Source organism: Elephas maximus, chromosome 7 (assembly GCF_024166365.1).
Source record: "Elephas maximus indicus isolate mEleMax1 chromosome 7, mEleMax1 primary haplotype, whole genome shotgun sequence".
Lineage (NCBI taxonomy): Eukaryota > Metazoa > Chordata > Mammalia > Proboscidea > Elephantidae > Elephas > Elephas maximus.
In genome coordinates, this window is record NC_064825.1 from 56,725,486 (window position 1) to 56,753,127 (window position 27,642).

Below are 27,642 nucleotides of genomic sequence, written 5' to 3' on the forward strand. Positions count from 1 at the left end.
CAAAAGCAAGACAAGAAGGCAGAAAGGGGCAGGAAGTGGATGAATGGACACAATAAACCTGGGATGGAAAGGAGGAGCGTGCTGTCATATTGTAGGGATTGCAACTAATGTTACAAAACAATACGTGTTAAAAATTTTTGAATGAGAAATTAGCTTGAGCTGTAAACTTCCACTTAAAACACAATAAAATTAAAAAAAAAGACAATATAAAAGTAGATTCAAACATAGGTAAACTAAGCTATGAAAAAATAAAGAGGTCTGAGAATGAAATTTTTCTAAGATTTATAATACAAAAGAAAATTAGGTTCTTAATTTTCATTGTCACTTGATCAATGATTGAGTGTTCTAGGCCGAAGGAACTCTACTAGATTTTACATTTGATAGCAGTTTTCCAAATTCTAACTCCTGATAGTTATTCAGAAAGGGTTGGAAACCTTCCAAAGATCAAGTCCTTGATGTAAAGATTAGTGTTGTCAAAGAGAAGTTAGTGTTTCTCAAGAGAAGTTAAATGCATTATCTTTAAATCTGTAATTTTTTTTCCTTTTTTTTTCCCCATAGGAACAACTGGAAACTGGTTTGGGCTGGCCTCCAAGAAATATCTTCATGGAGCTTATAAATAGTAGCTGGTTTCAGCCACCTATTCTCTTTCTAACAGGCATCCCTGGACTGGAGACTGTACTAATATGGATCTCTTTCCCACTGGGTGTCATATACCTAATTGCCCTCCTAGGGAACTGCACCATCCTCTTTGTTATCAAAACCACTTCCAGCCTTCATGAGCCTCAGTATATCTTCCTATCTATGTTGGCAGCTACAGATGTGGGTCTGTCTTTAACAACTCTAACCACAGTACTTAATGTCTTCCTCCTGAATCACAGAGAGATTGAGTTCCACTGCTGCCTAACACAGATGTTCTTCATCCATACTTTCTCTTCCATAGAATCAGCCATCCTGCTGGCCATGGCTTTTGATCGCTTTGTAGCTATTTGCAACCCGCTGCACTACACTGTGGTCTTAACCCCTCCTAGGATTACTGGAATGGGACTTGTGGCTGTGACTAGAGCTGTGGCATTGATGGCCCCATTGTCAATCCTACTCAAGCGATTGTCCTTCTGTAAGGGTATCATTCTATCCCATTGTTACTGCTACCACCCCGATGTTATGAAGTTGGCTTGTGGCCCTGTCAGAGTCAATGTCATCTATGGCTTATGCCTTGTCCTCTGCTCCTTTGGAGTTGACTCTACATTCATTATAATTTCATACATCCTAATTTTGAAAACAGTGCTGGGTATTGCCTCAAAAAGTGGTCAGCTCAAGGCACTCAATACTTGTGTTTCCCACATCTTTACTGTCTTCATCTTTTATGTGCCACTCATCGTGCTTGCCTTAATTCATAGGTTTGGTACATTTACATCTCCTCTTCTGCATGTAACCATGGCAAATCTCTTCCTCTTCTTAACCCCTGTCCTTAACCCCTTGGTTTATAGCCTAAAAACAAAACAGATAAGGTCAACATTGCACAAGATATTCAAGGGGAAGGAGAATGTGCTAAAGTAATCAAGTATGACCTTAGTGAAAAAGATACCCTAACTCTTTCTCATTTATCTGTCTGTTTCTATCAGAAATACAACACCATTTCAAGGTATGGTTTTGTGAGAATTGGTGAGGTATTTGCTCTTTGTCTGACAAGAAAACAGTAGTTTTGTAGTTATTTTCTCAATTCATCAATAGCACTGCTTAAGAAATCTTTCTAATTTTTTTTTCTTTACTGTCTGTCCCTTTTTATATATTTAATTACAAGCGATTAAGTCGTTACCAATTCTAGATGATAAAAGCCAAATTATTAACATATTTTAGAAAGTTTTCAGGTTTTTTTTTTTTTTTACCCCTGCCTGTTTGCCAGCCTCAATTCCAACTACACAATACCTCTTCTCCTCAATATATTTTTACAAACCTATACCAGCTGTTATATGACTCCAAGTTTTAACAAGCTCTGGCTTCAAAATTTAGGACACACCTTAAACACAACTACTCTATTAAGAACTATTAAGAATTTCATTTTTTTAATTTAGTAGAATTGTGTTCCATTTGTCTTTCAGAGTACCTCATAAATAAATTTATATATTTACAGCACAATTTTACTTACATCTTTATGTGTATCTTCTCCAAGTGGTTAAAAGCTACTGCTGCCAACCATTTGGATGGCAGTTCGAATCCACCAGGTGCTCCTTGGAAACTTTATGGGGCAGTTCTACTCTGTCCTATAGGGCCGCTGTGAGTTAAAATTAACTCGACAGCAACAGGTTTGGTTTTTTGCTTTTTTGGGGGGCGGGGGGAAGGTACTGTTCTGATTTCTTTCTGAACTCACTAGTGGGTACTCTAACCAGTGACACAGGTCAGGCTGAATTATTTACTTATTTTTATTTACAAGTAAATGAATGTTCATGTATACAGGTAACTACCCTTGGTTGTTACAACACTTGTCACATGATAATATAACCGCTGTTTAACATATCTTTCCTTCTAAAGAACCCAGACCCTGTTTGCTGTCTTTTTCATTGCATCTTTGGCACATAACAAGTATCTGTAATATTATATACAATAAATATGTATTGATGAATAAATAGATCAATTAATAAATATGGTAACTGAGAGATATAATTGATGACAGCCTGTACCTCCAAAAATATGTATTTTTTTCACATTCAAATGTAACTATAACATGATGAGGGGCACTGTTATGATTTCAAAAATATATGTCAATTTGGCTAGTCCATTATTTCCAGTATTGTGTGATTTTTCACAATTTTGTCAACTAATGTGATTTTTCTATGTGCTGTGAATCCTACATCTATGATGCTAATGATTAGGATTAGAAGCAGTTAATGAGACAGAACTCAATCTATAAGATCAGGTTGTGTCTTAAGACAATCTCTTTTGAGATATAAAAGAGAAAAGTGAGAAGAAAGACAAAGGGACCTCATATCACGAAGAAACAAGAGCCAGGAGAACAGAATGTCCTTTAGACCCGGGATCCCTGTGCTGAAAAGTTCCTCGGTCAGTGGAAGACTGATAACAAAGACCTTCCTCCAGAGCTGACAGAGGCAGAAAACCTTCCCTTGGAGGTGACGCCCTGAATTTGGATTTCTAACCTACTAGACTGTGAGAGAATAAACTGTTTGTTGAAGCCATTCATTTGTGGTATTTCTGTTATAACAGCACTAGAAAACTAGGACAGGTGTCTTTAAAACATTTTATTCATAAAAGGAGAAAGGTATTTTGAATCAAGTGTCTACCTCAGGCTCTAAACATTACATTACCACGTATTTCTCCCATAAACCAAATGAGTTAAGTTTTATTAGTTTCATTTTATAAATAAGGAGAACAAGAGTAAATGATACTTAGTAATTGCCAGTATCTTCTCAAAGATCTCTGTACCTTGGATTCAAAACTACCACATATTATATCTAAGAATACACTAATTCCAATAAATCAGGCTTTTTGTCCCATGTAAGATTTAATGATATGAAAAGACACAGGCATCAATGAGTCCCATTATATTTATTTATAATCATTATAACATCATTTTGCTTTTCTTCATGTCATTTAGACTTACTATGAATTCCCTGAATCCAGCAAAGAAATATTTGTCTTGTTCAAAGATATAATATTTTTATTATAAATCTATATATGTATGAAATATACAGTGCTCAAGAAAGAGCTAGAGGTAGAAATAGTATTTAAACTCACGTCCGTACTGCTTCAAAGCCTCTTAACTCCACAACATATTAAGTGGCTACAAAAGCAAGGTCTAAAAACAAAATGCCAAAATACGTAGTAGCACCACATAGTGAAATGAGAGATAAGCAAAGGTCAGTGTGGAGTATACGTATTTTTGTTTTGTTTGTTTTTATTTAGAAATATTTAGAATATGCAAATTGAAACACTGTGGAGACAAAGTAGTTAATACTTCTCTTTTGGAGAATGCAAATGAAACCAAGATTAGCCAGCACAAGGGGAAAAAAATTACGTTGCCCCTGTAAAGGGAAAAAAAAATTATCTTGCCCTTGTAAATTTCAAATTATTTATCCAAAATAACATTCTTGAACACAAACAATTGAAACATCTGATCATGGAGTTCTACAGGCTTCTTTTTAATTCATTAGACATTAGAAATTGCAACTTGACTGGTTCTATGAGTTTTTTTTTTTTTTTTTTATGAATCAAGTATTAAACCATCCATGACAACCAAGAAGGACCTGACCAAACAGGTTTAATTGTATATTAATGGGTTGTGGAACAAAGGGCCTATCCTTACAGGTACTACTCAGCTTAAATCCTGCCTTCATCATGAATACATGCATGTTCTTGGACAATTATCTTCATCACTCCGAAGATGTGATTTTGTCACATGGTATAAAATAATGTCAACGTAAATATAAGATCTCAGGTTTTTAACTGGAAAATAAAAATAAACACCTAGAGTCTAGATTCTGCACCTGTAAATGGAGCAAATAATGTTGAGAGCTAATTAACATAAAAACATGCAAAGTACTTAGCAGATACCTAGAACTAAAATTGCTATTACATCTGTAATTAATATTATCTTCCATCGCTAGGCATCTGCATGGAATGAACTACAGAAGACTTCAGTAGGGCACTGCCATGGATTGCATTGTGTCCCACAAAAATTTCTGTCAACTTGACTAGGCCATGATTCCCAGTATTGCCTGATCGTCCACCATTTCGTCATCTAATGTAATTATTCCATGTTTTGTAAACCCTATCTCTATGATATTGATGAGGTGGGACTAGTGGCAGTTATGTTAATGAGGCAGGACTCAACATAAAAGATTAGGTTGTGTCTTGAGGCAATCTCTTTTGAGATATAAAAGAAAGAAGGGAACAGAGAGACAGGGGACCTCAGACCGCTAAAAAAAAACAGCACTGGAAGCAGAGCACGCACGTCCTTTGGACCAGGGTTCGTCCACTGAGAAGCTTCTTGTCCAGGGGAAGATTGATGACAGGAACCTTCCTAAGGGTCTACAGAAAGAAAAACATTCCGCTGGAGCTAACACCCTAGATTTGGACTTCTAGCCTGCTTAATAGTGAGAGAATAAATCTCTGTTTGTTAAAGCCATCCACTTGTGGTATTACTGTCACAGCAGCATTAGATAACCAAGACAGCCAGATATAGGAAAAAAAAAAATTGGATAATATATCTATGCCTCTAAGTATACAAGGCAAACTCTGGTGGCTTAGTGGCTAAGAGCTATGGCTGTTAACTAAAAGGCTGGCAGTTCAAATCTACCAGGTGCTTCTTGGAAGCCTTACAGGGCAGTTTTGCCCTGTCCTATAGGATCTCTATGAGTCAGAATCGACTCAACAGCAATGGGTATGGGTACGGTAAGTATAAAAGATATAAAATGGAAAAAAAAATCAAACAAAGGGAAAAAAAGAATGAAGGAAGGAAGAATTACCTATGGTACAAATACCAGAAGAGAAACTAGATAACTGGGAGCTCCTAAAAATAAAACACTTACGCTTGTCAAAAAACTTAACCAAAAGAATAAGACAACCTACAGGCAGGGAAAAAAAAAAATTTGCTATGACATATCCAATCAGTGTCTAACCTCTAAAATCTATAAGATACTGCAAAACCTCAGCAACAAAAAGACAAATAATCCAATTAAAAAAATGGGCAAAGAATATGAATAGACAATACACCAAAGAAGACATTCAGGTAGCTAACAGATACATGAAGAAATGCTCATGATCGTCAGCTATTAGAGAAATGCAAATTAAAACTACAAATGAGATACCATCTCACACTAGCAAGACTAGCACTAATCCAAACAACACAAAATAATAAATGTTGGAGAGGTTGCGGAGAGACTGGAACACTTATATACTGCTGATCGGAATGTAAAATGGTACAATCACTTCGGAAATCGATTTGGTGCTTCCTTAAAAAGCTAGAAATAGAACTACCATGTGATCCAGTAATCCCACCTTAATTTTATATAATATTTATAACACAATTTCACTTACATCTTCTTGTATATCTTCCCCAATTAATTACACATTATTTTGGGAAGGTACTGGGCTGATTGCTCTCTGAATACCTGGTAGGTACGCTAACCAGTGACACCGTAGATGCTGACTTTTTTTTAATTTATAAGTGAACAAATGTTCATGTGTATAGATAACTGCCCTTGTCCATCACAACTCTTGTCACGTGTTAATATAACTGTTATTTAACATAGCTTTCCTTCGAAAGAACCAAGACCCTGCCCGTTGTCATTTTTCATTGCATCTTTGGCACCTAACAAAGTATCTGTAATGTTATACACAATAAATATATATTGACAAATAAATGGATCAATTAAGAAATGCGTTAACTGTAAATTTCAAATTATTTGTCCAAATAACATCCTTGAACACAAACAAGTGAAACATCTGATGAGGAGAAAATTTCTACAGGCTTCTTTTTAGTTCAGTAGACACTAAAAATTGCAATATGATTGGTTCTATGAATCAGGGATTAAAACATCCATGAGAACTGAGAAGGACTGGGACAAAATGAATTGTGTAAAATCTCTCAGTGGTTTGTGGAACAAAGTGCCTATTGTTACAGAGGCTACTCTGAGCTCAGATCTTGCCTCCATCATGAATAGATGCATGTTCTTGAACAATTATCTTCGACTCTCTGAAGATGCAATTTTTTTTCACATGGTGGTAAAATAATGTTAATATAAATATAAAATAAGATCTTAGGTGTTTATTTGGAAAATAAAAGGTAAGTTTTTATTTCTATTTTCTGCAACTGTAAAACTAGGGAAAAGATGCAATGAGGACTAATTAACATAAAACATCCAAAATGCTTAGGAGATACGCAGAACTGAAATTGCTACTACATTTGTAATTAGTATTACCTTTCATTGCTTTACACCTGCATGGAATCAATTGCAGAATGTTTCAGTAGGGCAGAAATAGAAAAAAAAAAAATGGCTTATGTATCTGTCTCTAAGTGTAAAAGATATAAAATGGAAGAAGAATGAAAAAAAAAAGAAGGAAGGAAGAGTTACCTACAGTAACTAAATCCACTGTTTACAACATTTACTTGTTAAAACCAATTTACTTCCAAAAATTCTATAAAAAAGCTTCCCATGGCTATTTCATCTCATACAAATTCCTCCAACCACTAAATCCTTACAGAATGTACTTCTTTTTTCCTACAGTTAGCATTTACCACATATTATTTCATATTTTTCTATAATTTATTCTGAGACACTCCTTATGCCCCTTCATATGAATCAGAGTCTAAAAAGTGATTTGGTTTGCTGTTTCTAGTTGCTAGATATATGCTTGCCTTTGTATAATTTCTGCAAATGCATATCTCTGTTCAACCACCAGTAAAAACAAATACAAAATATTTTTAATAAGGGAGATTATTAATCCTTAAAGTCCTTGTTAAAACTGCCTTTCTTTCATCTTCCACATCAATTTCCTGACCAAATATTTCTTTATTGCTGCTGCTAATGCATTTAGTCCTTGTAATCTGTTAACTAGCTTTTTTTAATTTATTTTTTTAACCAAGTAGCTCAATAGCACCCAAGAACAAACCACAAAAGTATTTATAGGAATACAAAAACATATAGTGCCCAACAAGTTATTTACAAGCATTCAATTAAAAAATAAATAAATAAATAAAAACCAGACCAAATCCGTTGCCTACTTACAGCAACCCTATAGGACACAGAAGAACTGCCACATAGGGTTTTCAAGCCTGTCATCTTTATGGGAGCTTATCGCTATGTCTTTTCTCATGTGAAGAGGCTGGCAGATTCGAATCATTGACCTTTTGATTAGTGCTGAGCACTTAACCACTGCACCAACAGAGTTCTCTTCCAGGCATACAAAGGTGAATAGCAATATAGCCCATAATGGGGGGAAAAAATCAGTCAATCGAAATTGATCCAACTGGATGATTGACAGAATGTTATAAGAAAACTATGTTTAGGAGTCTTTGGGACCACAAAGAAACTGGAATCATTGAAATTTTGGAAGGTATAAAAGGTTTAATATAAGATACTGTAATCAGTTCTTAAAATATGAGCAAGAATTTTCTGATTGAAAGGATAAAAACTGCATATCAGATATAGAGAGTACTGAGGACAGATTTGAAAGAACATATACTCTTCAGAGACTTGAAGACATTTTGGTAATTTTGGGATATGGAAAAAGGTACATAACATGCAAAAGGTTAAATTTATCATATATCATATGCATTGTCTTGCCCAATTCTAAATAAAGATTCAATACAATAGTATTTGTTTTACAAAGGTTTTGTAGTGATATAAATGACATTTTGGATATGGTGTATTACTAGGAGAAGAAAAATTCAACTGTTAAAATAGATAACAGAGAGAATGCAATCTTGAATTACAGAGGGCACTACAGAGATGTAGACAAGTGAACATATTTAGTATGTATTTAGGAGATATAAGTGAATGAAATTAATGAAGATTAAATGTCAGGAAAATGTAAGAGAAGTATATAGAGATAATAGAATTTTTTTCGCTATAGTAAAAGAGAAGACAAATCAACACTGATGTACTGAAGGAAATTAGTAGAAAAAAGCATTTGGAGGAGTTAATAAACTCAGTTTTGAGTTATGTTGAATTTGAGAAGATCGTTATCAAGAAGAACATATGTCTGTAGATACATCTTCCAGAAATACAAAGGAGTAGAAACTTCTCAAAATGATTATATAAAATGCATTCTATGACTACGACAAAGTCAATGAAATAATTTAAATGTTATAACTTAGAGGAGAATGGGCTAAATATTTTTCGAAGAATATGAATTTTCATAAACTGGGAATGGTAGGCATAGATTTCTTGGATGTCTTGAGCAAGTACACAAAATAGCATATAAAATAACGTATAAAATTGTTACTATTATACAGGCAATTTTATACAGTAAGAGTTGTGTATAAGATATAGATTTTGTTCTAATGGAGATTTTAGTGCAGAAGTAAGACAAAAAAAATCAAATATAAAAATATGGTAGAAAGACAAAAAACAAACTAGAAAGTTGGAGGATGGTGATGGGGATGTATTGAACTGTCTCTTATCTTTATAAAGTTGTTGAATTATAAACTATATTAGGAAATAGGAAAATGCACTAGGCCTGTCTTATGACAAAGAGATTGTTTAGACTCTATCCAAGAATCTCTCATTTATTTCAAGATTTGTTCTCAAGATATTTCAAATCATATATTAAATGAAAAAATGGAAGAAAATATCCTGAATATAAAAATGTATATTTTCATTCCTAAAAATTATCATTTACAACATTCCATCCTATTTTCATATCTATATCCATATCCCATATCTAAAATGACAACAAAGTTTAACTATTCTTGAAGAACATCAGAATCGACAGTTACAGTTTGTTTCCCAACTAAATTGATACTACCCCTTGTCATGGACTAAATTGTGTCCCCCCAAAATATATGTCAACATGGTTAGGCCATGACTCCCAGTATTGTGTAGTTGTCCTCCATTTTGTGAATATAATTTTAGGATAAAGAGGATTAGGGTGAGATTGTAACACCACTACTAGGGTCACATCCCTGATCCAGCGTAAAAGGAGTTTCCCTGGAGTGTGGCCTGTAAAGCCTTTTATCTTCCTAGAGATAAAAGGAAAGGGAAGCAAGCAGAGGGGAGGGACATCATGCCATCAACAAAGAAGCACTGAGAGAAGAACACATACTTTGGACCTGGAGTTCCTAGGGGGAAGATTGATGAGAAGGCCTACAAGGAGAAAAAACCTTCCCCTGGAGCTGACACCCTGAATTTGGACCTTTAGCCTACTTTACTGTGAAGAAATAAATTTCTCTTTGTTAAAGCCATCCCCTTGTGGTGTTTCTGTTACAGCACCACTAGTTGACTAAGACAACCATTCTACCCATTGCTGTGAAGTTGATTCTAACTCATAGGACCCTACCTACAGTACAGAACTGAACTGCCCCATAGGATTTCTAAGGCTGCAATCTTTACAGAAGCAGACTGCCGTATCTTTCTCCCACAGAGCAGCTGATGGGTTTGATCCACCCATCTTTCAGTTAGCAGCCGAGTGCTTAATCACTATACCACCACGTCGCCATAAACAGATATTAAGTTCCCTAAATCTTCAACTTCTCTGGATCTTGAAATATTTCCTCAGGGCAGCACAGATCTGCTTAGTCTTCAGGCTGTACATTATTGGGTTGAGCAATGGAGGCATAAAGAGGTAGATGTTTCCCAGGACAGCATGGACTAGTGGAGAACTTCTGTTGTTGATTCGATGCATGACAGTAATTGCCAGAAGAGGCCCATAGTAAATAAGAACAATAAAGATGTGAGACAAACATGTGTTGAGTGCCTTCATCTGGCCTTCTCTGGAGGCAATACCTAGCACTGCTTTGAAGATCAGTACATAAGAAATGGCTATTAGCAGGAAATCAAATCCAAAAGAAAAGATAACTAGAACCAACCCATAGAAAATGTTGATTGTGACTTGGCCACAAGCTAGCTTCATGACATTTGGATGGATACAGTAGGAATAGGTAAGTGTTTGGCCCTTGCAGAAAGGAAGCCTCTTGAGCAGGATAGGTAATGGAATCATGAGTGTTACACCCCTCAGCAAAGCTGCCAGTCCCATTTTGGTGACTCGGGAGTTGGTGAGTATGGCGGTGTATTGTAGGGGGCGACTGATGGCCACAAAACGGTCAAAGGCCATGGCCAATAGGATTCCTGAGCCCAGGGAAGAGAATGTATGGATGAAAAAGAGTTGACTGAGGCATCCATCAAATGTAACTTTATAGAGGCCAAGGATAAAGACCTTGAGTACAGAGAAAAGTGTGGAGACAGAAAGAATAATGTCAGCTCCAGCCAACATAGACAAGAAAAGATACTGGGGCTCTTGTAAACTATGCTCAGTTTTCACTAAGTATAACACTGTGCAGTTCTCCACCATCGTAGAGATGTACATCAAGCTCAGAAGTGGTCCCAGCCACAGGCGTGCACCCACCAGCCCTCTGAGACCAGTGAGGGTGAAGACAGCAGGTTGAAATGTTGTGGTGTTGGACTCAGACACAGGAAACTGTGAAAAGCCCTTCCCAGACATAGATCCTAAGGAGGAAGAGAAAATGAAATGTCAAATTCGGGAAGTCCACAAATTTGGCTAATTGTTCCCAATAAACGTTTGAGGGAATTACCAATGGGGAAATGATATCAATAGTTCTTGTGATTCAAAATGAAAACTTTCTTTTTCTTTAGGGGTTCCTTTATTAGTAATCTGCATAAATGGCAACTTGCACACTCAAAGAAGGTGAAGGCTTTTTTTTTTTAATCCTGTCCCCCAAACTTCTACACTTTCAGAAATAAAATAAGATGAGCCCTTCAAATGGTCCCCATCCTACAAGAAGTAAGTTCTCCATTGTTTCTCAGACAGCCCTATGTGCCATCATAACCCCTTCAAAGTAAACGATAGCTCCCTTTTCTTTTGGGGGATTTATTTATTCGTTATTTCACCCACTCAGTACTTACTGGACATGCTATACTCTGGGCATACGGTGGAGAAGTTATCATTCACTTCCATCATAGTGTATATAGCATTATAAATCTACTCCTACAGCTTTAATCCATCAAAAAGTTTTTCATGTTAATAATTTATAATAAAACCTGGAAGTCTAGAGGTATTGTTCTTTCTCAATCTTAGGTTAAAATATTTCAAAATTTCTGGAAATAAAACTAAAGTTAAATGGTTTTCACGTATCCTGAAATCATTATCATGCAGAAAAGGAGATTATTGGCTAGACAAATACGATGATAGTCTTAAAATGTACTAAAAGGCAAAAGAGAAATTTGGTAACATCCAGTTGCTATTTGGATCATTCTAACAATTTCCAGCAGAAGTCCACACTTTTTTCATTCAAGAATTCTTGTGACAAAATACATTATACCACTGAGATATAGCTTTTACCTTGCTAAACCGTCGACACATCCAGATTTAAGAAAAACCTCATGTGCAGTCACCCCCTTTGTGTCCATGGAGTCTTGGGTGTTGCTACGATGCTGAATAGGTTTTAGCAGAGCTTTCAGACTAAGACAGACTAGGAAGAAAGGCCTGACAATCTGCTTCTGAAAATCACCCAGTGAAAACCTTATAGATCACAAAATCTAACTCCAAACCTGTCATTGGAGTGGTGCAGGAGCAGACTGTACCGTTGTCTATGAGGTCTCCATTAGTTATGGACCAACTCAAAGGCAGCTAGCAACAGCAACACCAATAGTTATTTGCAGTTCTTTAATTATCGGTTCTCTCTCACAGAGGCCCAGGAGAACACGCACAAGTGTTAACACATGTACGTAGGATGAAAGGAAGAAAAAGGGCTATACAGGAAAATGCACAGGAAAGAGAATTCCGGTCAGAGGAAAGGCAGCAGGAGTGACCTCGATGTATCTGTGAGAGAGAAACTGAAAGAAAAACCTAGGTTACTGGAATAGAGAACATGACTGAAATAGTAGTGAAATGAAGCTGGCTGTTTTACAAGATTGGGAAGGACCTTGGAAAACCAATGAAGGTTTAAACAGGGAGTGATAGAGTCACATTTTCACTTCTGGATGTTGTGTGGAGAATGGCTTGAAAGCAAACGACTGAATCAAAAGAAACAAATCTTGAGGCTGTTTCATTTTGCCAGGGAAGAGCCTTGGGTTAGGATTGCGTCTAATTATATTAGTAAAAGTGAATGGACTAAAGCTATATTCTGGAAGAAACACCAGTACAACATTTTTAACCACTGGTATAACACTAATTCTTCCTGATATCACTTAACTTTATGTCCAAGTAATGCATAAGTTACATCTTGGTACCATGGTCCCTCAATAAAGGCATTGTTGTCTCATGTGTGGATAGTCTAATGTTACCTAAGGATAGCCAAGCCCAAGGAAACAACTTTTAGGCCTTAACATCTGAGAGCTATTCGGTGCTCATAAAAAGAAAATAACTTCTGGCCCCTACATTCCTATCAGTTTTACTTATGTATATATGTATATATATATATATATATATATATATATATATATATATATATATATATATATAAAATTTGATTCTCCATCCATATTTCATGTTGGTTCCCAGGTACTCAAAAATATAGGCTTACTTCAATGTCTGTGGCTGGAAAACTTGGATAAAGCTGGCACAACAGTACCAGTGTCTGAATATTGGTGGGAGTACTTATTGCTTTGGCTAATGGTCCCAGCGGGATTACATGGAAAATTTTAGTCTGTTCTTCTCTCTCCTTCTCTATCTCTCATGTTCTTATTCTAAGCAAATGTACATACATACACGTAAAGACATTTAAACCCTTGAGACACTCTAGTCTTGCCTTTCTCAGGGTCTGTGGAGTGAAGGTGGTGGGAAAAGAATTGTTTAGGGATTTTTAGCTGCTGAATGGGATCATCATATAAAAAAAAAAAGGAAAAGTCTATTGAATATTCTGGAACCACTAAACCCAGAGATACCCAGTTGTCAGAAACATCCCAGACACAATTGAAATCTAATTTTCTGACAGCATGGAAAGGAAAGAACATCGTAAAGGTAGAGATAATCACTGCATGGAGGATGCATGGTATTGGGAGAGGTATCAAAAGACAGCATGAGTTATCACCCAAACTGACTGCTGGTTTGTCTGCTGAAGTACCTCTTTCTGATGTCTCTCATTGATCTCTGTCAAGGAGCGCTCTGAGAGTTTATAAATGTGGATATCAGTCTACCCTATAACTGTGCCCTACTAGATCACTTTTTGTGGAGAGAAGGAACCAAGGTCTACTGACTGGGAATTGTTACCCTGAGAAAGGCGCAAATGCAAACAGAGCATAGAACCCTACTACCAAAGCCTTGGCTCAGATAAGTTTTCAAATGATAAAAGAAAACAAAGCAAAACTAAACAAATGAAACAGACAAAAATCTATAGGCCCTTTCAAATAGGAAGAACAAAATATATATGTGCTTTTTTTTTTTTAACTCCTGTTGTGGAAGCCTCTATTTTTAGAACACGTCTGTCAAAAACATGCTGCAGACTCTCTTTGTAAACGTCAGTATGATCAGTGCACAAGTCAGAATTTGAGTTACGGAAGCTGAGAAAGCGTTCAGTTTTAAGTGCACTGGAAGTAGGAGTGCTTGTCAGCAATAATCTCCTTGGTGTGATCAAGCAATAAAGGCAGAAGCCAAGGAATGAAATATAAGCAGGATTACAACCAATCCACAAATTAACAAGATAATAAAGATAAATTGTTTTTTCTTATTAGGATGAGATAAAAGTGGAAAACAGTGTAATTATACTTGGCAAGCATGCTTAAAGTGTGTGAAGACAGAACATGGATGAATCCAAGACTAAGGAGCATGATGTATAATTGCAAAATTGCACTTTGCTAAGAAAAATATCTGATATGAGAAAATAAGACAAGAAGGCAGAGGACAAGGTGTCCATTCTAGACCACACTTGAACGTCAGAGGTAACTGCAAGCCCTGATTCCTAAAATGAGTCATGAAAACCGGGGGGATTTTCTGTGTGTGTGTGGGAAGAGGGATAACTCAGTTTCTGAAAAGAAAAAAAGGCCCAAATTTATCCAACTTAGATTATAAGAGCCATTTAATAACTTGAGCTAAGAAATATGCTTTATTTTCTCTGTTTCACTGGCCTGATCCACATTTTGGTACATGATTAAAACAAAACAAAACAAACAAAAACCTTCCAAAATTAATCTTTTAATTTTAATGTCAGTTTTTTTAGAAATAATTTACATACAGTAACATTCTCCCAATTTAAAATTACAATTAGATGAATTTTGACAAAGGTATACAGTCGTTTAACCATCACGATTACAAAGATATAAAATATTTTGATGACCTCAAAAAGTTCCCTTGTTCCACTTTGCAGTTAACTCCTCTCCCTACCCAACGTCCTGCTCAGGACTCTACCTCTGTTGTTGCTTTTAAATCACAATAATTTTATCTATTTTTTAATGTCAAAATTGAATCATACAGAAATAGCATGATGCTTTTGAGATTCATTCACATGTTTGAGTACATCGGGAACTCATTCCCTTTATTGCATTGTTCGTGTTATGTCCAGTTTATAGCCATTATGAAGACAGCTACTCTGAATATCCAGGGACATATATGTGTTTATTTAGCTTGGGTAGATACTAGGAGTGGAATTGTTGGGCAATACGATAAATGTACATTTAGCACTGTAAGAAACTCCCAAACTCTTATTTTCCCCCAAAGTGTCTACATATTATGCCTTCCACCAGGAATGTATCTCTGTTTGATTTTGCTGTTTATTATTTTATCCCAGGCACTGCGAAATGGCGTGTTAACTTATAAATTTCTGTCCAAATGTTAGGTTTTATTGCACTATAGGTTATTAAGCATATTTACATCAAACTCAAACTCCCAAGATTATTTTATGCATATAAATACTCAGCCCAAAATAATTCTTGAAGCAATATTATTATTTTATAGATTTTATCATTGAGTTAAACATTTTGACAAGTACTTACTTTATATTTGTGCGGCAGTCATGTCCTTACCTTTCTGAATATTATCTTTAGACAATTTTTTTTTGAGAAAGCAGTCTATATTCAAATGTCTCTGGGGAATCTTCACAATTTCTAGAACACAAAATATGAATTCTACACATTTCAACATACTAAAATTGAATGGTACCATTTTCAGCGTGTGTTACATCTCAATAAGGGTGAGTCAATAAATATTTTAAAAGATAAAGTCTGCCACACATTTTTAGTGTTTTGATCATCCTAACCAAATTTGGAATAATAATTCTCCATGCATGCAATAATTATTTGGGAAAAAGCTTGATTATTTCTTTCCATTCCTACCAGACTCCATTTGCTCAGGGAAGAGCCCAGGGAGATTTCCACAGACAAGAAGAGGAAATGCTCTCTATTTTCTCACACTGATTGTATGTTCATTTTTTAAAGTTTTTCCCCTTTTTATTGAGGTATAGCATATATGTAAACACACGTGACATGTACTCATGTAAACATGAAGTCTTCAGTGTCAACTTGATGAATTTTTACAGATAGACAATCTCAAGATCAAGACAGAGATCATTTTAGCGGCCTAAAAAGTTTCCACATGTCCACACTTATTTAATGCCCACACCCTCCAAAACACAGAACAAAACAAAACAAAATATACAGATAACTACTATTTCTGATTCCTTACCACAGGTTACTTGTTTTTTTTTTTTATTATTTTTTATTTTTTATCGAACTTTAGATGAAGGTTTACAGAACAAACTAGTTTTTCATCAAAGAGTTAGTACACATTGGTTAAACCCCACAACATCTCAACACACTCCCTTCTCAACACTGGGTTCACTATTACCAGCTTTCCTGTTCCCTCCTGCCTTCCAGTCCCTGCCCCAGGGCTGGTGTGCCCTTTAGTCATGTTTTGTTCTGTGGGCCTGTTCAATCTTTGGCTGAAGGGTGAACTTCAGGAGTGATCTCATCACTGAGCTGAAAACGTGTCTGGGGCCATACTCTCAGGGTTTCTCCAGTCTCTGTCAGGCCAGCAATTCTGGTCTTTCTTTTTGAATTAGAATTTTGTTCTACATTTTTCTCCAGCTCCGTTTGGGACCCTCTGTTGTTATCCCTGTCAGGGCGGTCAGTGGTGGTAGCTGGGTATCATCTAGTTTTACTTGGACTCAGTCTGGTAAAGGCCATGGTAGATGTGGTCCATTAGTCCTTTGGAGTAATCTTTCCCTTGTGTCTTTAGTTTTCTTCAGTCTTCCTTGCTCCCAAAGAGGTGAGACCATTGAGGGATCCTAGATGGCCGCTTACAGGCTTTTAAGAACTCAGATGCTACTCACCAAAGTAGAATGTAGAACATTTTCTTTATAAACTCTGTTATGCCAATTGATCTAGATGTTCCCTGAGACCATGGACTCTGCAGCCCTCGGCCCAGCAATTCAGTCTCTCAGGGAGTTTGGATGTGTCTGCGGAGCTACCATGGCCTTGCCTTGTACAGGTTGTGCTGGCTTCCCCAGTATTGTGTACTGTCTTACCTCTCACTAAAGTTACCGCTTATCTATTGTCTACCTGGGTGTTTGGGATTGTCTACCTAAGTGTTTTTCCATCTCCACCCCTCCCCTCCCTCGTAAACATCAAATATTGTTTCTTTTGTATGTAAACCTTTTCATGAGTTTTTACAGTAGTGGTCTCATGCAATATTTGTCCTTTTGTGATTGACTTATTTCATTCAGCATAATGTCCTCCACATGCATCCATGTGATGAGATACTTCACAGATTCATTGCTTCTCTTTATTGTTGCATCTCTTTTTTGTGGTGCTAACATTTTCTTTGTACCTCTTACTCTCCTGTGCTGAGTTCCTTTTGTTTGGTGGATTTCTTTTTCATTTCATTTTTGTAGATTTTGTTTCTGTTGAGACTTTATGCTTTTCTTCTTTATTTTTGATGAGTAGTTTTGTGAACTTGCTTTGTGAAATTTACCCTTATCTTCCTAGGTTTGAACCAGTCTATTATTACTTGGTGTTGCCTTGTGTTCCTATCCATTAGAAAGCTCTATACCTATACCTTTTATTGTTCTGACATTGTTGTCATTTACAGATTAACCTCTCTGGTTCACTGCTGCAATTGTATTGGTTTTGGATAGTCCTTGAGAGTTCATTTCCTAGGTTGGTATCTGGCTGGTACAATCTTGAGTCCTAGATTCAGGCTGCTGTCTGATGTTGTTTATTCTCAGACTGAAGGCTCCCTTTAATAATTCTTGTAAGTTTGGTTTGGTTTTTACATATTCTCTTAATTTCTGTTTATCTGGAAATTTCCTAATTTCACCATCATATTTGAACAATAGTTTTGCAGGATATATTATTCTAGGTTGGCAATTTTTTTTTTTCTTTCAAAGTTTTATATGTCATCCCATTGCCTTCTTGCCTGCATGATTTCTGCCAAATAATCAGAGCTTGGTCTTATTGTTTATCCTCTGTATATGACTTTTTGTTTTTCTCGAGCTGCTCGCAGGATTTTTTCTTTGTCTTTGGTTTGTGTGATTATGATATGCCTTGGTGTTTTTCTTTTGGGGTCTATCCTATATCCTATATGGGGTTCGCTGAGGTTCTTGGATGGTCAGCTTTTCATCACTCATGATATTAGGGAAGTTTTCTGTCAGCAATTCTTCAATGATCCTCTCTGTGTTTTCCATTTTTTTTTTCCCTGTTCTGGAACTCCAATCACTAGCAGATTTTTGCTTTTGATTGTATCCCACATAATTCTCAGCGTTTTTTCTTTTTTCTGATTTTTCCTCAGAGTTGTGTCCAAGTGTTTGTCTTCAGTTTTGCTGATTCCGTCTTTCATAGTTTCAAACCTGTTCCTCAGTCCTTCTGTGACACTGTCCATTTCTGATATCTTGTTTATCTTTTAGATTGCTAACTGTTTTTGTATGATTTCTAGATGTGAATTTATTTTGGCATTTTTTTTTTCTGTATTACTTTCCTGAATTGTTCCATTTTTTTGTCTGTATTTTCCATGAATTTGTCAATTGTTTTCTCACTTTTGTCGCTTTTTGCTTCAACTCTTGGATTGCTCTGAATGTTAGAGATTTCAGTTCCCTGTCAGGTAGTCCTAGCACCTTTTTTCTACTGGAAAGTCATGTGGTATTTTATTTTGGATACCTACTGGAACCATCCTGTCCTTTTTTTTTTTTTTTATGTTTTGATATTGTCCACTGTCTTTGGGACATTCAATAGTTATTTTCTTCATTTCTTGATTGTAGATTTGTTTGTTTTGTCCTGCTTTTTTATTTTATTTCATTATGGCTGAGCAGGCGGGCTGTCTGTTCTTTTTTGTTTGCTCTTCTGTAGTCACGATACCTTTTACCTCCTTGTCCAATGGGCGGGGTCAGTCATTCATCTATGGTGCAGTAGGGCAGGCCCAGCAGGCGTTCTGTCTCCTGCTGGGAACTTCATGAAGCTATTTTCCTGTACCCTCTGTCTGCCAATCTCCAACGTGAGTTGGGTGAATCCAAGTGGCACCTACCCTGCACTTCCCCGCAGGCCGAGCCACCACATCCAGCCAGGAAGCTTGGAGGCAGAGCAGTGGGGAGAAAATGGGGGCGGGGGGCAGGTAGGAAAGTCTGTATCGCTGGTTACCATGTGCTCTGCTTCCTGTTAGGAGTTCAGCGAAGCTGCTTTCCTGTGCTCCCTGTCTGCGGATCCCCGGCAGGAGACCAAAATAGCTGATCCATGCTGTGTTAGCTGATGGGGCCCTCCACACTTATCTCCCTTCTCTCTGTCAGTTTCTTATTCCATTCAGTGCTTGGCTGAGTTTGTTAACTCTTCACTTGGCACTTCAGTTTCCAGGAATGAAGTTTGCCTTTGTTTCACTTATTTTTTCGGGACTTTGCTGTGGAGGGGCAGCTTGGTGCTTCTGTCTATAGTGCCATGTTGACCAGAAGTCCAGTTATTTTTTTTTTTTAATTTTGTGTAGATGGAATCACATTGTATAGTTATTATCTATCTCTCCCACCCACACACACACGTTATATCTCTCACATTCATCCTGGTTGTTTTATTTCCAGTAGATTGCTCTTTCACCATGCTCTATTGTGTCTTATTGTATGAATATATTGTAATTTATTGATTCTTCCTACTATTGAAGTATATACACAGAAATTGTTTATTCTTTATTTTTTTTAGCTATTATACGTAGTGTTGCAGTGAATGTGCTTTTACAAATCTTTTTGTTCCCAGAGTGGCCAAAGTAGTTTTACCAATTCATTCTTCTTTAAACCTTTTATGAAAATGTCCTAGTAAACACTTGGGCACATTATACCTTGGATTAATTTGTATGATAGAATAATTAATTGAGAATACTGGATTCAAGATAACGAGAGGGGAGTCAGTGCAAACAGTCAATTCAGACAGCATTTTCCTGGTGATTTGCTATCAAAAGAAGCAGAGAAAGGAGGCTTATGGGTGGAGTGTTCCGAGCAGACATTTTCCTGTTTGTAGGGAGTAATCCAGTAAGAGGACATATGGAAAATGCAATGTAGGAAAGAAGCAATTTTAGTTACATAAATCCTTAGGTTGGTGTATGTGAGGAAATGGAATTCAGAACATCTGTGGACTGATTACCTTAGGTATGGGCAAGGCCATTTCTTTCTAGTCACTATTTGAGTGAAGACTTAGGGGAAGGTCTTTAGATTTCAAGGATTTCTGCTTGATGCAGCTTGGAAGTCTCGACACTAGAACTGGAGGCTCAGACCCTCACCAATGTTTCTCCTGATGCAAACATGGCCTAAAGCTAACAGCTATAGACCTGGGAAAACCATCGAGAAGGGTCAGAGGAGTATTTCAGTAATAACGAATGCACACAGATAACCAGTTATTGAAAAAGGCCTCTTCAAAAGGCTGACACTTAAGTACTTGAAAACTTTACATTAATCCAGGAATAAAGGAGCACTAAAGGCCTGAGTCAGAATCGACTTGCCAGCAACAGGTTTGGTTTGGTTTGGTTTAAAGGCCTGATAGAAAATTCCTCCTGAAGAGTAAGGATGACAATTTAGATTTGGCTCTGGGTTTTGTTAAAAAAAAAAAAAAATTTTTTTTTTTTTTTTGTTAGGAAAGAATGTTTATTTCCCACTCCTAATGATTCCTGCCCCACATGTCTGTCAGTTCCTCGTACTGTGGTGGCTTGCATGTTGTTGTGCTGCTAGAAGCTATGGCACCAGTATTTTAAATACCAGCAGGGCCACCAATGGTGGACAGGCTTAAGCTGAGCATAACACTAAGACAGACTAGGAAACAGGGCTTGGTGGCCTACCTCTGAAAAAAGTTAGTCAGTGAAAACCTTACAATTAGGAGTGGAACATTGTCTAATATACTGTTGGAAGATGAGCCCCTCAGTTGGAAGGCACTCAAAATACCACTGGGGATGAAGAAGTAGAAGTAGACGATGATGACAAGGCAGAACACAAGCTTTTGTGACCTTTATTTGCTGATGTGACACAACTCAAAATGAGAATAAACAGCTGCAGACATTCATTAATAATAGGAATGTGGAAGGTAGGAAGCATAAATCTAGGAAAATTGAAAAATGTCAAAAATGATTTGGAACCCATAAAGATTGATATCCTAGGTACTAATGAGCTGGACAGGTACTGGCCATTTTGAATCAGACAATCACATGGACTACCATGCCAAGGATGACAAATTGAAGTAGAATCATGTCACATTCACTGTGAAAAAGAACGTTTCAAGATCTATCCTGAAGTTTAACACTGTCAATCATAGGATAATATTCATATGCCCACAAGGATGACAAGTTAGTACAATTATTATTCAAATGTGTGCATCAACCAATAAGGCCAAAGATGAAGAAATTGAAGATTTGTAAAAACTTCTGCAGTTTGAAGTTGATCAAACATGCTATCAAGATGCATTGATAATTACTGGTGATTGATATGCTAAAGCTGGAAACAAAGAAAAGGGAAGAGTGGCTGGAAAATATGATCTTGGTGAGAGAAATAATTGAGGAGATCAAATGATAGAATTTTGCAAGACCGACCTCTACTTCATTGCAAATACCTTTTTTCAATAACATAAATGGTGACTATACATGTGGACTTCACCAGATGAAATAAACAAAAATCAAATTGACTACATCTTTGGAAAGACGCAATGGAAAAGCTCAATATCAACATTCAGAACAAGCACAAGGGCCTACCGCAAAACAGACCATCAATTGCTCCTTTGCAAGTGCATCTTGAAGCTAAGAAAATTATAACAAGTCGCTAAGAGCCAAAGTACAACTTTGAGTATATCCCACCTGAATTAAGAGACCATTTCAAGAGTAGATTTGACATATTGAACACTAATAACCAAAGACAAGACTAGTTGTAGAATGATATCAAGGACATCATACATGAAGAAGTCAAGAGATCATTGAAAAGACAGGAAGGGAAGAAAAGACAAAAATGGGTATCAGAAGAGACTCTGAAGCTTGCTCCTGAAAGTAGAATAGCTAAAGCAAAAGGGAGAAATGATGAAGTAAGAGAGTTGAACAGAAGATTTCAGAGAGTGCTTTGAGAAGATAAAGTATTATAATGAAATGTGGGAAGGACTGGAGATGGAAAACCAAAAGGGAAGAATATGCTCGACATTTCTCAAGATGAAAGAACTGAAGAAAAAATTCTAGCCTCAAGTTGCAATATTGAAGAATTCTACTTGGAAAATATTAAGCTATACAGGAAACATCAAAAGAAGATGGAAGGGATACACAGAGTCCCTGTACCAAAAAGAAATGGTCAACATTCAACCATTTCAGAAGGCAGGATATGATCGAGAACAATGGGTACTGAAGGAAAAAGTCCAAGATGCACTGAGCATTAGTGAAGAACAAGGCTCCAGAAATTGAGAGAATACTAATTGAGATGTTTCAGCAAATGAATGCAGCACTGGAAGGGCTCACTTGTCTATGTCAAGAAATTGGAAGACAGCTCCCTGGCCACCTGACTAGAAAATGCCCATATTTATGCCTGTCATGGATTGAATTATGTCCCCCAAAAATATTTGTATCAATTTGGTTAGGCCATGATTCCCAGGATTATGTGATTGTCTACCATTTTGTCACCTGATATGATTTTCTAATGTGTTTTAAATTCTATCTCTATGATGTTAATGACTTGGGATAAATGGCAGTTATAGTAATGAGGCAGGACTCAATCTACAAGATTGGATTGTGCCTTGAGCAAATTTCTTTTGGGTATATAAAAGCGAGAAGACAGCTGAGAGAGAGGAGAACTTCACACCACCAAAAAAGCAGAGCAGAGAGCAGAGTGTGTGACTAGGAGAAGCTCCTAGTCAAGGGAAAGATTGATGTCAAGGACTTCCTCCATAGCCAACAGAGAAAGCCTTCTCCTGGAGCTGACCCTGATTCTGGACTTCCAGCCTACTAGACAGTGAAAGAATAAACTTCTGTTTGTTAATGCCATCCACTTGAGCTATTTCTATTATAGTGGCGCTACATAACTAAGACGGTGCACATTCCAAAAAAAGGTGATGGAAAAGAATGTTGAAATTATCAAAGGATATCATTATCACATACAAGTAAAATTTTACTGAAGATCATTGAAAAGTAGTTGCAGTAGTACATCAACAGGGAGCTACCAAAAATCAAGCCAGAGTCAGAAGAGGATGTGGAATGACAGATATCTTCACTGATGTCAGATAGCTCTTGGCTGAAAGCAGAGGATGCCAGAAAAATGTTTATCTGTGTTTTATTGACCATGCAAAGGCATTCAACTGTGTGGATCATAAGAAATTATAGAAAGTATTGCAAAGAATAGGAATTCCAGAACACTTAACTGTGCTCATGAAGAACCTGTACATAGACGGACAGGCAGTCTTTTAAACACAGCAAGGGGATGGTTTAAAATCAAAAGAAACGTGTGCATCAGGGTTGTATTCTTTCACCATACTTATTCAATCTGTATGTTGAGCAAATAATTCAAGAAGCTAGACTACATGATGAAGAATGTGGCATCAGGATTGGTGGAAGACTCATTTACAACTTGCAATTTGTAGATGACACTCTCCAAATACTGTGGCTCATATAACTGGATTTAGATTCTGTGTGAAGACAGGGGAATGGAGTGGGAGAAAACAAGGAAGCCTTAGAATAAATAATGGATGCAAGGACAAACTCTAAGATTGGAATTCTTCCTTTAAGTGTATAAAAACCAATCTATTGTATCTGAAGGAGACAAGGTAGTAAAATTTAAAAAAGATGTCTTTTTTGATCAACTGGAAAGTAGTTTATATCTAGGCTCCTCCTCTCATTATATGACTTTGGATAAATGCCTTATATTTTGTTTAAATATTTTTCTCATCTATGGAATCAGTAATATTTAAAGTCGTGAAAACAATGCTATATAACCTGTGAGAAGAGCCTGGCATATAGCACTTATAAATGGTAGCTAATACGCAAGTGGAATTCAAATTTCTCCAGTATCTGGGAATTTCTCACCTTTGGGCTACATTCCTTACTACATTCTGACTTTACATTTCTTCAGTAGTCACACTTTGGAGAGTGGTTCTCAGCTTATGTAAATTACTACTGGTGTTTGGGAAAAAATAACAACCACAATACTTGTAAACTGCGTGAATTAAATATGTCTATATATATATCTATATCTATAGAATTGGTTTCCTTCAGCCAGTCCTGCCTTCTACAATGAAAATAAAAACCTTTGCCTTAAGACTTCCATATCACTTCCGGACTGTGGTTCTTCTGCAGGTTGTTCAGGTTCTGTATGTGTGTGTGTTTGTGTGTGTGTGTGAGTGAGTGTGTGTGTGATACATTCGCAGGTGACTCACATAGTTGTAAAAAGTTAAGGCAGGACAGACCAAGGGTTTCAAGATCAAGAAGCCCAATGCCATCACTTAACAGATAAGAAAAATAAGGCACAAAGAGGTCATGAATAATGGCAATCAGTGATGGGATGTATACTTACCGAAGCTTTTACTACAAATGACTCTGAATGTACAGACTAGATCAATGCCCACCACCAACCAGGAACCCAGGAAGATAAGCATAAATTGATTATTTGTTCAGCAGAAGTGTAATAAGAGAGACATGAGGATGATAGCCGCAGAGTTCCTGACTTCAGGGTGTGATGGATTTTGTAATAGAAATAATAATACATCTAAGGAAGAAATCTTTCTTCAGAAACTAGAAATAACCATCCCCAGGTCAACAACCCTTTCCCAATGCAAAATAGCAAAGGCTATTTTGGCCACCCTTTGATGTTTCAGGATATTATAAGTAAAACCATTTTAAATACGTGAGTTGAGGACAACGCAGGCATCATTAATCAGTACAACTCAGGTTTTGCTTAGAATGGAATCTTTACTGTTCTAACCACAATAAAAATAATTCTTCGAGTCAGCTTATATGGAAGACTGGGTAGTTGATTTTTTAATATGGAGAGATGCCTAGCACAAAAACTGACCATCCCAAGACACGGTTGTTAGAAGTAAGGAAAAGTTATATGTGAAAAAAAATCATGGCGCCCACATAGGTAGAGTGGGAGTGTTTAGATCAGCTCTTGCTCAGAAAGACACTCCATTTCCACTTTTAGTTTTATGAAGTTAAATTATGTTCTGAGTATACTAGAAATTATGCCCTGGAATTGTAGCTGACCTCAGCACTCAGAATTCAATTTTTGAAATCATTCAAAGCAAGGATAATTACTCTATGATTTATGATTATTTCATCTCTTAACTTTTTTTTTAGTAACTGAAATGTTTAAGAAAGCCCAAATCTGAATCATATTCCTGAAGCTTTATGAGAACAACAAGAGTCACTGAAATTCATAGAGGGAAAGCTAATTAGCATTGGATTGCCTCCATATACACCTCCTTATGCAAAAAAAAAAAAAAAGGGGGTGGAGTGAGTGGTTAAATTTGGTGGCCTGTAGGGAAGATGATTTTCTTACCTGTCCATTCCTTAGGTGAATTGCATCATAGTCATAGTCGTGCTCAAGTGCTGACACTATATTTGTTCAATATTGGTCTCATGGGAACAAATTTCTTTATCTATGTGGATTTCTACATCAGCATGAGTTGTTCCATGCACACAAGAAGGTTGGAGAATTAAGCTTGTGAATATTTTTCTCATAGGTGTTTGTAAGATCTAGAGAGAAAAATATTTGCAAAGGATTCAGAAGGAGTGTTGGTAATTGAACCTGTAATCTGGCATAAGAAGTCAGCACTGAGTAGGAATACTGAAAATAAAATTATTATTTCTTTTAGGATTTGAACTAGGACATGAGTAGTATAAGTAAGTAGTACTGATTTCCTCTTGTTTTAGTGAGTATTTTCCTTTTTTCTCTTTTCCACAGAAAAATTCTTCAGGTCTTAAGCTAAGACGGTATGTATCTTAACTTGCATCAAGATAGGAACTAAAGCTTTAAGTAAAACAGATAAAAATTTGTTCATCAAGATACAAAGATTGCTAGCATTTTTAGTAAATTGTTTCTGTATTTTTCTAATCTCCACACTTCATTTCTCTCTGTACTCTGGCTCTGCCACAGCTAGTAAATCCATTGCCATTGAATGTACTCTGACTCATAGAAACAGTATAGGACAGAATAGAATTGCCCCATAGGGTTTCCAAGCAGCGGCTGGTGGATTTGAACTGCCAACTTTTGGTTAGCAACTGAGCCCTTCGCCACTGCACCACCAGGGCTCACCATAGCTAGTAGGATGCACAAAAAAGAAGTAATCAGCAAGCATGAAAAATTGGAAGTGGGGTGACAAGTTTCCCTAGAAATCATGTTTTTGTTTTTTCTTCCTCACACAGGAAAGAGAAAAGAGTCTATACATATTACTGATTATTGAAAAGGACCCGTCTGGACATATTTTTCAAATAACAATTTTATGTGTGTGTATGTGTGTGTGTCCATTTGTGATAGAATGGTAATGAAGTAGTCAGGATAAGGTAGGTAGTGGTGAGTGGGAGGGGGAATAAGAGCCAAGGAACAGAATGATTATATCAGCCCTGAAAGTTAACATTTTTCCAGTCTGTGGAGATTCGGGGTACCTGAGAGCCAAACTAATGGGAAGGTTGGCTTTACATGTTTACGGAGTTAACTTAATCCTGCATTACCCAGTAAATATACACCAAAAAAAAAAAAAAAATGCTAGACCGTCTGAGGAGTGGGATTTCAATTAACCAGAGCATATCTTTTTAATGTATAATTTATTTTTTTGTTGTTGTTTTTTCTTAGAATAACAGCAGGATATACCAATTCAACAATTTCTGCATGTATAATACAGTGACATTGATTACATTTTTTGAGGTGTGCAGCCATTCTCATGCTTCTTTTCCTAGTTGTTGCTCCCTCGCTAACATAAGGTCACTGACCATTAAGTTTCCTTTCTAATCTTTGAGTTGCTATTGTCAATTTGATCCCATACAGCTATATCTTAAAAGAGCACAATGTTCAATGCAGACATTCTTTACTAGCTAAGCTAATGTTTGGTTTTAAGAAGACTTCTGGGGGCATTTTTGGTTTAAGGGTTAAGGTTTAAAGGGCAATAGTCTGAGGGATTCTTAGAAATAATCTTGGGTGTCCAACTTTTGCATATACGTCCATTATAGAATTGTGTTTACACTGAAATTTGTCAAAGGAGAGGACAATTTGTGGTGAAAACAGTTGCCATCAATTCAATCAGATTCAAGGTGACCCCTGTGTCTGTCAGTGTAGAACTATACTCAGCAGACTTTTCATATACGTATATACACACACACACTATATACATATATATATATATATATATATATATACATACAAGTTTTTGGTGAAAGTTTACATAGGAAATTAGGTTCTCATTTAACAATTTCTATAAATATTGTTCAGTGGCATTAATTACATTCTTTGCAATATGTCAGCATTCTTGTTATTTTTATTTTGGTTGTTCTGTTTCCATTAATCTACCTTCCCTGTCCTCCCTTGCCTTGTCATCTTTGGTATAG

The 27,642-nt window shown here is 36.6% G+C and overlaps 2 protein-coding genes across 2 annotated transcripts; one reads left to right on the forward strand and one right to left on the reverse strand.

Moving 5' to 3' along the window:
• Positions 1-603: 603 nt before the first annotated feature.
• Positions 604-1,557, forward strand: LOC126079199 (olfactory receptor 51A4-like). The gene has a single exon (XM_049890126.1). The coding sequence runs from the start codon at positions 604-606 to the stop codon at positions 1,555-1,557; it is 954 nt and encodes a 317-aa protein (XP_049746083.1).
• An 8,643-nt stretch (positions 1,558-10,200) lies between these two features.
• Positions 10,201-11,175, reverse strand: LOC126079995 (olfactory receptor 51I1-like). The gene has a single exon (XM_049891327.1). It carries the CDS (start codon positions 11,173-11,175, stop codon positions 10,201-10,203), a length of 975 nt encoding a protein of 324 aa, XP_049747284.1.
• Positions 11,176-27,642: the final 16,467 nt, after the last annotated feature.

Excerpts from the sequence above, each read along its gene's own strand:
- LOC126079995 (XM_049891327.1), bottom strand. The coding sequence starts at position 11,175 with ATGTCTGGGAAGGGCTTTTCACAGTTTCCTGTGTCTGAGTCCAACACC.
- LOC126079199 (XM_049890126.1), top strand. The coding sequence starts at position 604 with ATGGAGCTTATAAATAGTAGCTGGTTTCAGCCACCTATTCTCTTTCTA.